Source organism: Betta splendens, chromosome 19 (assembly GCF_900634795.4).
Source record: "Betta splendens chromosome 19, fBetSpl5.4, whole genome shotgun sequence".
NCBI lineage: Eukaryota > Metazoa > Chordata > Actinopteri > Anabantiformes > Osphronemidae > Betta > Betta splendens.
In genome coordinates, this window is record NC_040898.2 from 5,474,852 (window position 1) to 5,489,040 (window position 14,189).

At 46.5% G+C, this 14,189-nt stretch overlaps 1 protein-coding gene across 2 annotated transcripts; it reads right to left on the minus strand.

The window, feature by feature from the left end:
- Positions 1-4,280: 4,280 nt before the first annotated feature.
- Positions 4,281-12,888, minus strand: LOC114845307 (cathepsin K-like). Of its 2 annotated transcripts, XM_029133182.3 has the most exons (16): positions 12,535-12,887; positions 8,712-8,797; positions 8,401-8,527; positions 8,061-8,183; positions 7,727-7,777; positions 7,385-7,441; positions 7,203-7,259; positions 7,036-7,092; positions 6,796-6,840; positions 6,668-6,724; positions 6,510-6,566; positions 5,939-6,010; positions 5,632-5,850; positions 5,349-5,517; positions 5,103-5,196; positions 4,281-5,015 (listed from the first exon to the last, which is right to left on the minus strand). In XM_029133182.3, exons 3-16 carry the CDS (start codon positions 8,524-8,526, stop codon positions 4,916-4,918), a joined length of 1,284 nt encoding a protein of 427 aa, XP_028989015.1. In that variant the 5' UTR covers position 8,527; positions 8,712-8,797; positions 12,535-12,887; the 3' UTR covers positions 4,281-4,915. The 2 variants fall into 2 exon arrangements, with proteins under 2 accessions (XP_028989015.1, XP_040924312.1); XM_041068378.2 differs by having other exon boundaries at positions 8,728-12,888.
- Positions 12,889-14,189: the final 1,301 nt, after the last annotated feature.

Sequence of the window (14,189 nt, forward strand, 5' to 3'; positions counted from 1 at the left end):
GGTTCCACCATGTTTGGTTTCTACTTTACTTCTGGTCACATGATTCACCAGCTGCCGCTAATCAGTAATTACCATTGTATTTAACCTTCAGTACTCACCCCAGTCCTCTGCCAGATTGTCGTATATTATCACCACTTTCCAGCGTTTTCTAGTCTTGCCTTGTGTTCCAATCCTGATACCGAGCCTTGATTACTCTCTGTCTTTACCACCGCCTTACCTGATCGCTGTCAGACTCGGGCAGGCGGCGGACCCACATGCACAGCACAGAGGCAGGATAATGATCAAACACAGGTTTATTTGGGTAGCGCAGGGTCAGACGGTCCAGGTCATACACGGAGGCTCGAGAGTCCACATGACAAAACCAAAGTCCACGAACGGGGAAGACACGAAGTCCAGGGATTCCCTCATGGGGGGTGAAGGCGTGGCGAGATCCTGCTCAGCCGCCGCTGAGCCAGGGTGGCACTCTTAGTGCCCTTGGGCTGGGCCGACGTCCCCGGGGACCACCCCGAACGGTGATGTCCTCCAGGCGGACGCCGATCCTGAAGACTGAGGGGTCGAGGCGGACGGCGCCGCAGGAGGCGCCGAGGGCGAGGCCACCAGTCCGGCAGCCGAGACAAGGACGAGGCAGGAACCAGAGATGAAGACAGACGTGGAGACGAGGCAGGAACCAGAGGCATCCTCCTTGGACCACCGCGACGAGAAACAGGAACCAGCGGCGTCCTTACCAGCCGGGCCGCCAGAAACCGATGCAGGTGCGGCCGGAGCCGGGCCGCCAGAAACCGATGCAGGTGCGGCCGGAGCCGGGCCGCCAGAACTAGAAGAACCTCCTGGAGGCCGGCGGGCGCTGCGGCTCCGAGGGTGACAGGGACTGGAACGACCTCTCTCGGGCCGACAGGAACGGGGACTGGAACGACCGCTACAGGGCCGACAGGAACGGGGACTAGAACGACCGCTACAGGGCCGACAGGAACGGGAACGGCCGCTACAGGGCCGACGGGAACAGGACCAGGGACAGGAACGGCCGCAACATGGCCGACAGGAACAGCCTCAACATGGCCGACAGGAACGGCCTCAACATGGCCGACAGGGACAGGAACGGCCTCAACATGGCCGACAGGGACAGGAACGACCTCAACTTGGCCGACAGGAACAGGAACAGGGACTGGAACGGCCTCAACATGGCCGACAGGAACAAGAACTGGGACGGCGTCCCCTCCGGAGCCGGCATGGCTGCTTACAGCTGCCGAGCTCGACAGAGTAGACGTCGGGCCTGATTGGGTGGGGCTAACACTCGTCAGACGGACGGTGCCCTCTGGCTGGGACAAGGACTGAGCGTGATTGGACTGGACGGGGACAGGAACGTGACTCGACTGGGCTGAAACCTGGACTGGGCTCGACTGGGCTGAAACCTGGACTGGGCTCGACTGGACTGGGCTCGACTGGACTGGGCTCGACTGGACTGGGCTCGACTGGACTGGGCTCGACTGGAACGGGGCTAGAGCCGGAACGGGGCTCGGCTGGCCTGGGGCTGGAACCTGAGTGTGACAGGACTGCGCTAGAACATGAGCGTGGCGAGGCTGAACTGCGACTGGAGCCTTAGCGAAGCATGGCTGAGCTGGAGACTGGGCAAAACACGGCTGAGCTGGAGACTGGGCAAAACACGGCTGAGCTGGAGACTGAACAGCGCGCGGCTGGGCTGGAGACGGGGGACCGCATGAGTGCAGGAAGTCCTCCCAGCGGAGCAAACATGGAGCTGGGCAGGTTGAAGCAGACACGACGGTCCGACGGGGCTGGGAGGAGGAAACCGAAACCATCGGCGGTGCGCCCGGGGCTGGCGTGGTGCGGAGCGCGTCGCTTAACTCATCGAACCTTGCGCACAATCGCTCATAGAGGCGACGAACACTGGGGCGCTCTAACACGCTGTCCTCGTCCTCCAGAGTCAATATCGCCACCTCCACGGCGCTGCGCTGGTTTTCCGGGTTAATCGCCCGTCGGTAATCCTCCGCGAGGATTTTAAAATAAACTTGTAGGTCGCTAGGTAACTCGGCGCAGGTAAACTCCATGCTCCCTCGGGTGAATAATACTCGCCGTCAAAAAAAAAAAAGAAACAAGAAAAAACAGTCACTGACCTGACCGGAGGCTGAGTGCTGGCTGGGTCCAAGCTGGCCAGATTGTTCTGTCAGGCTTGGGGCAGGCGGCGGACCCACATGCACAGCACAGAGGCAGGATAATGATCAAACACAGGTTTATTTGGGTAGCGCAGGGTCAGACGGTCCAGGTCATACACGGAGGCTTGGCAAAGACATATGGCAGGGAGCAGGCAATCTCTAGTCCGATATTCAGGCAGGGTTCGTACACAGGCGGTCTCGGCAGAAGTACAGACAGGGATAAGGCAAAACTCATGGTCAGTTAGTTAGTCCAGGTTCTTTCACGAGCGGCGGTACAAACAAGGTTCAGGCAGGAAACACGGTAAAGACAATCAGGATCAAACACGAGGGAAACTAGACATGAAACGATGGCACGAAACAAGGAACTCATGAAACTCGGGAAACTAAACAATCTGGCAGGGAACTAAGGACACAGGTGGTGGTTAAATACACAGTGACTTGATGACTAACAGAGTGCAGGTGTGGGTAATGACCAGGTGAAGCAGGGACAGCTGTGACAGGACATGAACCGGAAGTGAAGCTTGAGCAGACACAGAAACCAGGAGACTACCAAAATAAAACAGGAAACAACTAGAAACACAAAACCAGATCGTGACAATCGCCTTGTAGCCAGCCTGCTAGCCTCGTATTTTGTCTCTGCCTGCTCCTTGTCTGTGCCTCCACCGATTCATGTCCTGTGTACCAACCTGTATCCTGACCAACGACATTTCGAATAAAACCTTCATACTTACCTGCCTGTCTCTAGCGCTGTGCATGTGGATCTGTGATTACTGATACAGTAGATAGCATGAATCATGAGACAACAAGTGAAACAAGACTGAATGTATATGACAGGAAGGTAGCTACAAAGTAAAACAGGAACTAGATTTGTTAAACAGCTAAGAGTCAATGACAGAACCCCCCATCTAGGGTGGATTCCAGACGGCCCAGGGACATCTGGATGAGCGCGATGGAACTCCTCAATGAGTGATGGGTCCAGGATGTCTCATGCTTAAACCCATTTTTGAGCACACACAGGTCCTCTAAATCCTTTCAAAATAAATGCTCCAATCCAGATCTTTAGCTAAAAATAACACAATAATATTTCTGCTTTCAAGTGGTTTATTATGATTAGTTAATGAGACTATTCTACAATTTAGCAATTTACCACATAGGCTTTGTCTATCATAGGCTATCCTATATCATTTCAAATTGAAAGCATGAATTTAGCTCATTAGCTAAAAGATAAACGAAAAGAAAAATAAGACTATTTTACTGTTTAACCTGGACATTTTTCATTCATATCTTTTAAAATAAAAGCACCATTTCAGATCTTTAGCAAAAAATAGTCTCAACTGGTTTATTATGAGTAGTTAATGATACTTTTTTACATTTTAACAGTTACCTACACACGCTTCTTCCATATCCTTTCAAAATAAAAGCACCAATCTAAATCTTCAAAAAGTCTTAAAAGCTTTAATAGCACTATTTCTGCTTCTGACTGGTTCATTGTGACCGATGAGACTATTTTACTGTTCAGGAATTATTTGCACATGCTTCCTCCAAAGCACCAACTTTTCTCAGTTTAAAATTCAACTAATTCTTCTGCAGCTAATTTCAGCTATACTGAATATAATATATATAACTTTGAGCATCACACAGACACCAACTGGCATCCTGGAACAAGCAACAATGGAAATCCTGACATAATGACCTTCAGGCCAGGTTCAGGTTTGAGACACAGACTGGCCTCAGGTTGCTGTTTGGGCTTCCTGTTTTCAGGTGTCCTGTCACAATCACCCAGGGAGGGGTTTTATTAGAATTCATGGCACATTTGAGGAAAGGAAAGTGAAAGTTACTGAGCAACAGTATTCAAAGTCAAAGTGAATATCTGGCAGACTTAACGTGTCTATTTTATCCACCAGAACTCGTTCAGCCCGGACCTGTTTTTGTCTGACAGGTTGATGGAGGGACCTTTTCTGAACCACAGTCTGGAGCATCACGTGAATCTGACACCAGCTTCAGTGTTACTGCTTTCTGTTCTCTGCTTCTTTCTGTTTAGCTGCTGTCAATTATAATCACTCAGCACAGAAACAACCTCAGCACTGACAGACACCACATAAACACCTGATGCCACGTGATCTGACGTCTTTCATTTATTGTGATTAATTTTAGACTTGAAACAGTCATTACAGAACAAAAGCTAGAGCTTGAATTGGTTTCTGTTCTGTGCTCAGGATCAGTCATCATCATCATGGACACATGATGTATTAAACACAGCTTTAACTGGTGTAACAAATTTCAGTAGCTACAGACACTCATTTAACACAAGTTTTAATTTAATTAAAGACACAGTCAAATTCCCCAAATGTGTGTGATCTGGTCAAAGCTAAAGAATCTTATAGAAATAATAAAAGCTTTATGTTAGTAATGTTCTCCAATGTTAATGTCCACAGGCCAGTAACGTGTTCCTACAGGAGTGAGGTCAGGAAAAGTTCACTTTCTTAGATGAGATCTAAAATATGTTCAGCATCATAGTGGTTAAAAACAGGTCAAATCAAGATGAGTAAACAGAATCCGGAAGAATGTTCCCATATTTTAAAGAGTTGGTGTAAATGGTTCCAATAAATACATAATGAAGGAGGCGGTTCATGTGATCAAAGGCCTGAAAGAGTGACAGAAGCACAAATATTGCAGTCATCTGCTAAATGAAGACAGTAGCATAGCGGAGGAATGACCTCCAATGACCTCCAGTGCCTTTAGCTGCTTCACACCAAGGGGTAGCTGGCGTCACTGGCGATGCCGCAGTGGTTGTCGTGGTTCCGTGCGATCTTAATGTAGCCTTTCTTACCCCAGTCCTCGCCCCAGCTGGAAACGGAAGGAACAGTCACTTAGATCAGCATTTTACTAACAAGATCATTGCTCTGAGGTCAGTTGACAGTTGACGTTTCCCACCTGTTCTTGACAATCCAGTGTTTCTCCTTGTAGCCAACGAGCAGCATGGCGTGGTTGAGCGCGTCTTTGTTACACACTGGGTTGTAGTAAACACCTGGAACGCGACAGGAAGATGGAGAGAGGCAGAAAAAAACCAATGCTGGTCACAGAACCACAGAGTTTACAGGCTGAGTTTATACATTTCTACAACATGAAGAACCACGTAAGCTTCTTTTACCCAATCAGATGACAGAGCAGGGGACTCACCGCTTTTGTAGAACATGAACTTTTTGTCACTGGCGTCAATGCTCACAGACAGTGGACCCACTTCATGCAGGGCTTCAGCCAGCAGGCGCTCATCTCCCTCTGGGATCCACACGACGCCTTTGCACTGGGCTGCACCAGGCGGTGGGGGGGTTCTGTGGCACTTCTGCTTCTGTGGAGACAAAACAGGTAAATGGGCAGAATGGCCCTGTGTGATTCTGTTCTGTAATTGGCTCGGTGCCGCGCTACTATTCCACACAAATACTGGGGTTTGGCCCAACGGTACCTCTCCAATGTACGGGTAGTCCGTTTCATAGTGCACATATCCGTTTTCTTGCACATACTCAAAAGCAAAGTCTGGCTCTCCTCCATCACAGCCATCGCTCTCAAGCTCACAGTCCACCAGGTTCTGAGGACTGAGTTCTAGCAGGCGACCCGTCTTTTTGGCCAACTGTCCCTCAAGGGCCCCTGCAGCACTAAAGGCCCAGCAGGAGCCACACGCTCCCTGCATGGAGCACGAGAAGAGACTTTAGTTTGATGTTAGTTTAGTTCAATGACATATGAGACGAAGATGTAGTCTCAGAATACTGGACCTGGTTCCTCACTGGCGTCACCAGACCGTCACGACGGTAGTCGATGGATTTAGACAAGTTTTTTCCTGAGCTCTGAGTGAAAAAACACAAAAACAAACATTTAGAACAAAAGACCTTCACACGTCCGTGGCTCATTGAACTAATCAAGATCAATAAAAGCCTAAGTCTGCTTTGGGGGATTTGCCTGTAACATATGTAGAATAAATCATGACATCAGTATTTGTGTAAAGGTTATTAAACTGCATCGACTCATGTCGCATATTTACGTAGTTTTCATGTAACTATGTGTTTGCCATTCTGAGAACTAGGATTTATTGATTATTGCCAAACATTGGCTCTTTTCACTGGGACAGCTCTGGTAAGTCTGGTTCTAGGTCAAACCAGCAGGTTTCTCTGGTACCAACCTCCAGTGACGCTGCGTCCAGGTGTTATGTTCAAGCGTTGCTGGTGTCTTAGGACACCAGCAACATGCTCGTACATAAATGTGCTTCATTCTACTCAGCTACAACACCACAGACTCTTAAGGTAATTATTGGATAATTGTTGATTTGATAATAACAAAGATTCATACCTTATATACCTTAATCTTCTGGTACTGAGCTACTGTCTCAGCAATATCAGTCAAGATCTGAAGAGGGAAAAATAAACATTCTCAGCAGAAGTAGATGGAAAGTCATTATTGTACCATGATGACTTTAAAACTGCTGGCTGAGAAGCCTCAACTCTTACAAGGACTTTTGACTTGATGCTTTGATCAGCCATCTGCTCATAAATGTCATTCATGACCTACGTAGAAAGAGAGAGTTAGGCCAAAGAAAGCACAAAGAAAAAGTAGATACAACAACATTGACTCTTACAAGAGCTCTTAATATGAGATTGTTGGTTTTCACTTTCTCCAAGACCTAGACAAGAAGAGCAGAATGTTGTGACTACTAAGAGATATTTGAAGCTTCAGCTTCAAAACATATTGCAGTATTGACATTTAATATTCACATATTTTATGTAAATGTGAGTGTTTTATGTGAATAAATAATTTGTAACTAATCTTGGGTTATGTCAAAATCTACAGCCATTCGTAAGATAAACCAGTGTCATACGTCGTATGCTGACACCCAGTCATCATCTTCTATCTCTGCAATCATGTTATTCAACAGCTGGATGGAGAGAGAAAGATTTTCTGTCATATCTTCAGCATCAATGGTTTACAACAAGAAAAGCAAAGAAAAGATAAAACCACCCATAAAAGTCGCTGTCAGGATCCTACCTGTTGATTTAGGAACTTTTCGTACTTAATCAACTTCTTATTCATCTTCTCCCAAATCTGGACAGGGAGAGTTGAGCTTCATGAAATGCCAACAAAATGGAGCAATGCTGTCATACTTTATCATCTAAGGACATGGTGTTGTGCTTTTTCCACATCTCACCCACTGACTATTAGAAAAACACCTGATTTCTTAATTCCTGATCGAGCACAGTCATTTTCCTGGATATTTTCGGCAAGATCTGGTTGTGGGAGGTAGAGAAAAAATATTATCCTGTAATATCTGACACCAGCAGATACTGATAATACAACCGTGTAAATGACCTTGAAATTAAATACTACCCACCCAAGAATAAAACAACAAGCATGTTCACTCACTCACTCACTCACTCACTCACTCACTCACTCACTCACTCACTCACTCACTCACTCACTCACTCACTCACTCACTCACTCACTCACTCACTCACTCACTCTTTTGAATAGTTATTAGAAATAGAAATAATAAACAAATGTAAAAGTCATACGTGTCTCAACATCTTGTCGGAAGCCTTCATCACAGGCATCTCCACTGATTCCTGGATGGGGAATCAGATTTTTGTCACAGTCAGTAGACAATGACCTGACCAGCTCGTTTTCCTGCCCTTCCCTCAGCTGACTCAGTCACAAGCTGGACAATATCAGCTCTGGTGCTTTACCTCCCTACCCTGATTTTTGGAGCAATGGAGCATCAGAGTGTTGCAGGGAGGGTGACTGACGCCCTGATGCAGGTGATCAGGGGTGGTTAGAAAACCAGCAGGTCTGATTGAGTCACTAAATCTTTGCGTACAGCGGGACATCTAATAGGTAAACAAGCCTCACCTTGTCACCAAACTGGTTCATGCCTAGTTTGTAGGAGTGATTGCCCTGTTTAGCCTCCTTGTTGTGTACTTCAATCATTTCCTTGTTTTGTTCCCAGATTCTCCTCCGCAACTCCTCTTCATTCTACAACATGAAACATGGAGAGGTTTGTGAGATGGATCCTTCTCGCAAAAGTTCATCTTTGATGATTTTGTGCTAATGAATCTGAATCTGAGTGTAGTTTGAGTCTACGTTCCTTAGTTCACCTCAGTGTTTGTGTGAATGAACTGAATTACTGCGCTTTTATTGTCATAGAGAAAAGCACAAACATGGTGAACTACAGATTTACTGCTCCACCGACCTGGTCTTTGTAGAGTTTTTTGTATTTGGTCTTCCACTGCTCCCACTGCTCATCGAGGGAAGGACCAACCTTACCAAAGCTCATCCGTGAGGCCACCAACAGCATCACACACACAACAAGCAACATCCTGGAACAAGCAACAATGGAAATGGGAGATTAGGTAAATACTGTCTAAGTCCAAACTGTACAAAGGTGCTGTCAGGTTTCAGATGCTGATTTGGAAGATTTGCAGTCAAAGCTGCTGGTTAAGTATCTGCTGACTGCAGCCTGTCATCTACCTGACATCATTATCAGGGTTTATTAAACCTTACCTGTTACTGAACTGACCTGCAGTCTGGCTGGGCTTGGGTTCCGTTGTGTTTCTCACCTGGTGCAGCAGGTTGGACTCAGGCTCGATCTGAAAAGGTTTTGGTTTCGAGGCCAGAGCACAGGTGTCATTTATAGAGTGATAACCTACAATGATAGGAATGGTTTGAAGCGGGCGTGGCACCACTTCATGTAAAACAAAGAAGAGAAAGCTTTTTCAAACTTTCATCAATATTCTTTTAATCAGAACATTTTAGTAGGAGTTAATTTGTATGAATTTAACCCGTGGATGAGTTGCTAACTTGTATCTGAGCTGTACTTTTCCTGGAGTATTAAGTTAATATTATAGATATTTTATTCCAGCAGCAGAATGAGAAAGGAAAGAGAAACTTCCCTGGGTATGATGAAAATCCACTGCTCGTAATAGGGGGAAATTTCCAGCAGTGTCATCTGGTGTGTTGTTGTTGTGTTGTGGTTGAATTAGACTACACTGTAAGCCCGGACATCATGTCTACTTAAAAAAATGAGTACAATGTACTCAAGTTATAATTGTTTCATGCCATCCATCCATTTTCTACCGCTTGTTCCCATTTGGGGTCGCAGGGGGCTGGAGCCTATCCCAGCTAGCTGAGGGCGAGAGGCAGAGTACTTGAACAGGTTGCTAGTCCACTGAAGGGCCACACAGAGACCAACAACTGTTCACCCACACACGCACACCTATGTAGAGTAGTCAATCAACCTAAACGCATGTCTTTGGACCATGGGGGAAGCCAGAGAACTCGGTAGGTGGGGTGTCACCTTGTCTAACAATACCATAATGTGACTAAAAAACATAAAATAAAAATTCATTTCCGTGCATTTATCTGTGTTATACATGTTATTATGTTTTTCTATAATTTCAATTATCTTAACAATTTTCCTGACTAAAAGTGCACATTTCCTGATCTAATCCTCCAGTATAATGTTTGCAGCCTTCAGAAGGATTTATTCTACACCATGACTTTGTACAACCTGCCTAATGTGTTTATCAATGTTTTTGTTACGTGTTTACTTTTCTGATCACGCTAAAACAGACAGAGAAAACTTATGAGTGGAGGCTGGACTGGTCTGCACCTCATCCAGACCCTTTAACGCAGGGTATCCTCACAAATGGGTTTTAAATTTCTAAAAAGACTTACTGAAAGACACTAAGTAAAACAATTCAAGTGCTTGAGAACTGAGTTTGAAAGGCACGCGGGCTGCTCCGGGAATCAAACCCTGCACCTTTTTGCTGTTAGGCGACAGTGCTTCCCACCATTCCACCAAGATCTGTGCCAATACTATTAAATTCAAGTTTATTTTGGCCAAGCTTAATGATTTCAATTGAATTACAAATTATATACATGTATCTTTTCTACACATAATTACAGTAAATAGTTACTGTTTTTGTTTTGATTAACAGTAATAAAGTGTATGTATTATAGTGTTGTACTTTTTTGCCTACTACTACTGTGACGTTCTGCCTCCGCGCCACTAGAGGCGCTCCTGGGACTTTTTGTGGGTCTGTGTTTGAGTTTAATTTCCTGTGTAATTAGTTGACCCACCTGTTTGATTTGTATTTAAGGGATGTTTTGTGTTGGACACATTGTTGGTGTGTACGCTCGGTGTAGCTGGATGCTACCCCATTGTTACATTGAGGAGAGTCGTGATGCAAGGAGTTTTGGTTTTGTTTATGTCCTGTCCCACCACGTAAGTTTTGTGAGTGTCTTATGTTTCATGTTTAGGTCTTATGTTTCAAGTTTAGGATTTTTGCCCGTAGTGTACGGAGCGTTTAGTTTTAGATAGTGAATTAGGTAGTTTATCGTTTTCCTGCAATGCAGTGATTTTTAGTTCTTCCTTTGTGTTGAACTGAGTCCTGCGGTGCAGTAAGTTTTTGTTATATTTAAATAAACCGTTAATGTCAATTGTACCCTCTGTATTGGGTCGTGCGCTTGGGGTCTTCCCTCTCTTGTGTTCCCTGCGACCTGGTCTGCCGGTTGCGGCCAGGTGTCTGTGCAAGGGATTACACAGAGAGCTGTGTGCTGGAAGCACGTCGGCCGTGGTGCCTGAAGCCTCCGCTCAGTGTGAGCGTGATCTCCTCCCGGCTCCGTGAGAGCCGTAGTTCTCCCCGCTTGGAGCGGGTGCTGTCACCGTCTCTCTCCACCGCATTCCCTCTCCTGCCCCAGGGTTCCGTCAAAGCCCCGCCGGTTCGGAACCGACGGGAGGAGTTAATAGGTTCCCTGTCAAACCCCGCCGGTTCGGAACCGACGGGGCGAGTTCGTAACAACTACTCTTTCGGCTTTTCCCATCAGGGGTCTTCACAGCGAATCATCCTTTCCACCTCATTCTATCCTGGACATTTTCTACACTCACACCAGCCATCCTCATCACCTCACCTCAGCACATCCATCTATCTCCTTCTTGGTTTCCCTCTTTCCCCCTGTCACTTCACTGTTCTACCTTGACCCCTCGTTTAGACACATGTATTCAGTCTGTACGACTGACTTTCATGCCTCCTCTTTCCAGAGCAAACCTCCACCTCTCCAGCTGTTCCTCCACCTGCTCCCTACTCTCACTGCAGATCACAATATCATCTGCAAACAAGAAGGGACTCAAGGCTGATCCTTGGTGTAGTCCCACCTCCACCTTGAACTCTCTCACCACCGTCATAGTCCTCTCATACATGTCCTGGACTACTCTGACGTACTTCTCAGCAACTCCCATCCACCTCATACAGTATCACAGCTCTTCCCTCAGCACCCTGTCATACGCCTTCTTTACATCCACAAAGACGCAATGCAGCTGTTTCTGACCATGTCTGTACTTTTTCCTCAACATTATCTATGTGTTTCCCTGATACCCTCGGCTGTAGTTTCCCAGTCATCTGGATCTTCTTGACCACCCAGAGCCTGCCTCAACTTCTGCCTGAATTCTTTGCAAGTTTCTTCATTCTTTAGCTTCCACCATTTGGTCTTCTTTTTTTCTTTCCTCTCTTCTTCTTCCTGACGCAGAGGCTTTGGCTACGGCAGAATGGCAAAATAAGTCGGCCTGCCTGTCTACGTTTTCTAGTTTTGCTAAAGTGTTAAAACAGAATTTTTAGAATGCCCCAGTCCGTGAGGCTGAGATGAGATCTCTGAGATATTTTTATTCTGGGCCTTTCCCGCCAGGTAAAAGACCGTCTAGCCGCTCAAGATCTGCCTAGCGACTTTGCTTTTGCTTTGATTGCTTTAGCTATTTAGATTGACCGTCGCCTGTGGATCTGTAATCGGGGGCAGCGGTAGTAGAAGCGACAATCGGACTCAGTCGGTTCCCAAGCTGGGAGCGGCATGAGCGGATGCTATGTCACCTACTGGAGAGAATACCATGAGCAGATCATCAAGCAGGTTTCCCTGCTTGTCAGTGCTTGTGGAGTTCTGCTGCCTACCGAGGAGGCCATGCAGTTTGGTGGAGCCTGTCTGACAGATACTGAGAAAAAGCATCGCCGTGGCTTAGGTCTGTGTCTGTACTGTGGTCAGTCTGGTCATTTTAAGGTGGGCTGCCCGTTAAAAGGACAGGCTTACTGTTAGACCGAATTTTAGTAGTGAGCTGAACAGTGTTATGCAATGCCGTGCTCTACCTACTCTCACCATGCAAGTTGGAACCAACTCTGTTTGATAGACTGTACTTATCGATTACTTATCGAGCGTCAACGCCAGGACACTAAATTGGCGGAGAGGGTCGCCATCCTACCTTTAGCTTCGGCCATCACACTGAAGAAATTATTTTACTTGTTGTCTTCGCTTGTTATCATCCTGTAGTTCTGGAACATACCTGGGTCGACTGGAGCGGTGCTGGTTCTCCAGCAGCCTTAACATGTGTCTTTTTTAGCCACCACAACTCGTTCAGCCCGGACCTGTTTGTGTCTGACAGACTGATGAAGGGACCTTTTTTGAACCACAGTCTAGAGCATCACGTGATTCTGACACCAGCGTCAGCGTCGCTGCTTTCTGTCCTCTACTTACTTCTGTTTGTCACGTCTTGGTTTCACCTTTGCTAATACTTTGAAAGGACTTCCTGTTTACCTCATGTCTCAGCTGTTCCCTGTTTCTACCGGTCATTAGCCACACCTGCACGTCATCAGTAATCAGGTCACTGTGTATTTAAGCACCACTTCTCACCCTAGTACCTCGCCAGATTGTTGCGTGTTATTCACCACGTCCCAGCGTCCTGTAGCCTTGCCCAGTCTTTTATCGTGAACCTTGTCTTGACCACCGACGCCGAGCCTGTCTAGTCCCTGCCTCCCTTGTATGCCTTGGTTTTTGATCCTGCCTGATACCGACCTTGCCTGACCACGATCTTATGCCTGACGAAACGGTACTGTAATCCAGAGTCTTGTGTACGAACCTTGCCTGTTCCTGACACCGACTCTGCCTGATCCTGTATAACCACGTATTGACCTCCTGTGTATGACCCTGCCTGATCTGGACCCTGTGCTTTGGAATAAACTCTCATTTACCATCTTCAAGCTGTGTTGTGCTGTGCATCGGGGTCCGCCATCTACAACGCCCTGACACTGTTTAGCTGCTGTCGATTATAATCAGCATAGAAACAACCTCAGCACTGACAGACACCACATAAACACCTGATGCCACGTTATCTGACGTCTTTCATTTATTGTGATTAATCGGTTTCTGTTCTGTGCTCAGGATAAGTCATCATCATCATGATGTATTAAACACAGCTTTTACTGGTGTAACAAATTTCAATAGCTACAGACAGTCTTTAACACAAGTTTTAATTCAATTAAAGAAACAGTCAAGTTCCCCAAATGTGTGTGATCTGGTCAAAGCTAAAGAATCTTATTATAGAAATAACAAAAGCTTCATGTTGTCAGTGCGCTGTAGATGGCGGACCCACATGCACAGCACAACACAGTTTTGATGATGATAAGAGGACAGTTTATTCCAGGTTCAGAATCCCATTTGGGCAGAGTCATACACGGGAGATCAAACGGGGTTTAAACAGGATCAGGCAGAGACGGCGTCAGGGACAGGCAAAGTCATACACGAGAGATGGGTTACAATACCAGATCGTCGGGCGTCGGATCGTGGTCAGGCAGGCAAGGTCGATAACAGGCAGCAGCAGATAATCAAGGCAAACAAGGCAGACAGGGACTAGGCAGGCTCGGAATCAGAGGTCAAAACAGGAGGCACGATACACGACAATACTAGACAACGAACGCTGGAAAGTGGTGATTACACGCAACAATCTGGCGGGTAACAGGTGTGAGAGGTGGAGCTTAAATACAGAGCAGACTAATAGCAGATGAGATGCAGGTGTGGGTAATGACGACCGGTACAGACAGGAAACAGCTGACTATGTGGTGTTTAACAGGAAGTCCTTTCAAAATAACGACGGCAATAAAGCCCGGACGTGACACATGTTAGTAATGTTTTCCAACCTTAATGTCCACAGGCCACTAACGT

Bases quoted from the DNA above. Each gene is read 5' to 3' on its own strand.
- LOC114845307 (XM_041068378.2), bottom strand. From the start codon at position 8,526: ATGTTGCTTGTTGTGTGTGTGATGCTGTTGGTGGCCTCACGGATGAGC. The intron at 7,442-7,726 runs GTATGACTTTTA...TCCCACAACCAG, and splicing joins CCGACAAGATGTTGAGACAC to ATCTTGCCGAAAATATCCAG. The intron at 6,011-6,509 runs GTATGAATCTTT...TTTTTCACTCAG, and splicing joins AGAAGATTAAGGTATATAAG to AGCTCAGGAAAAAACTTGTC.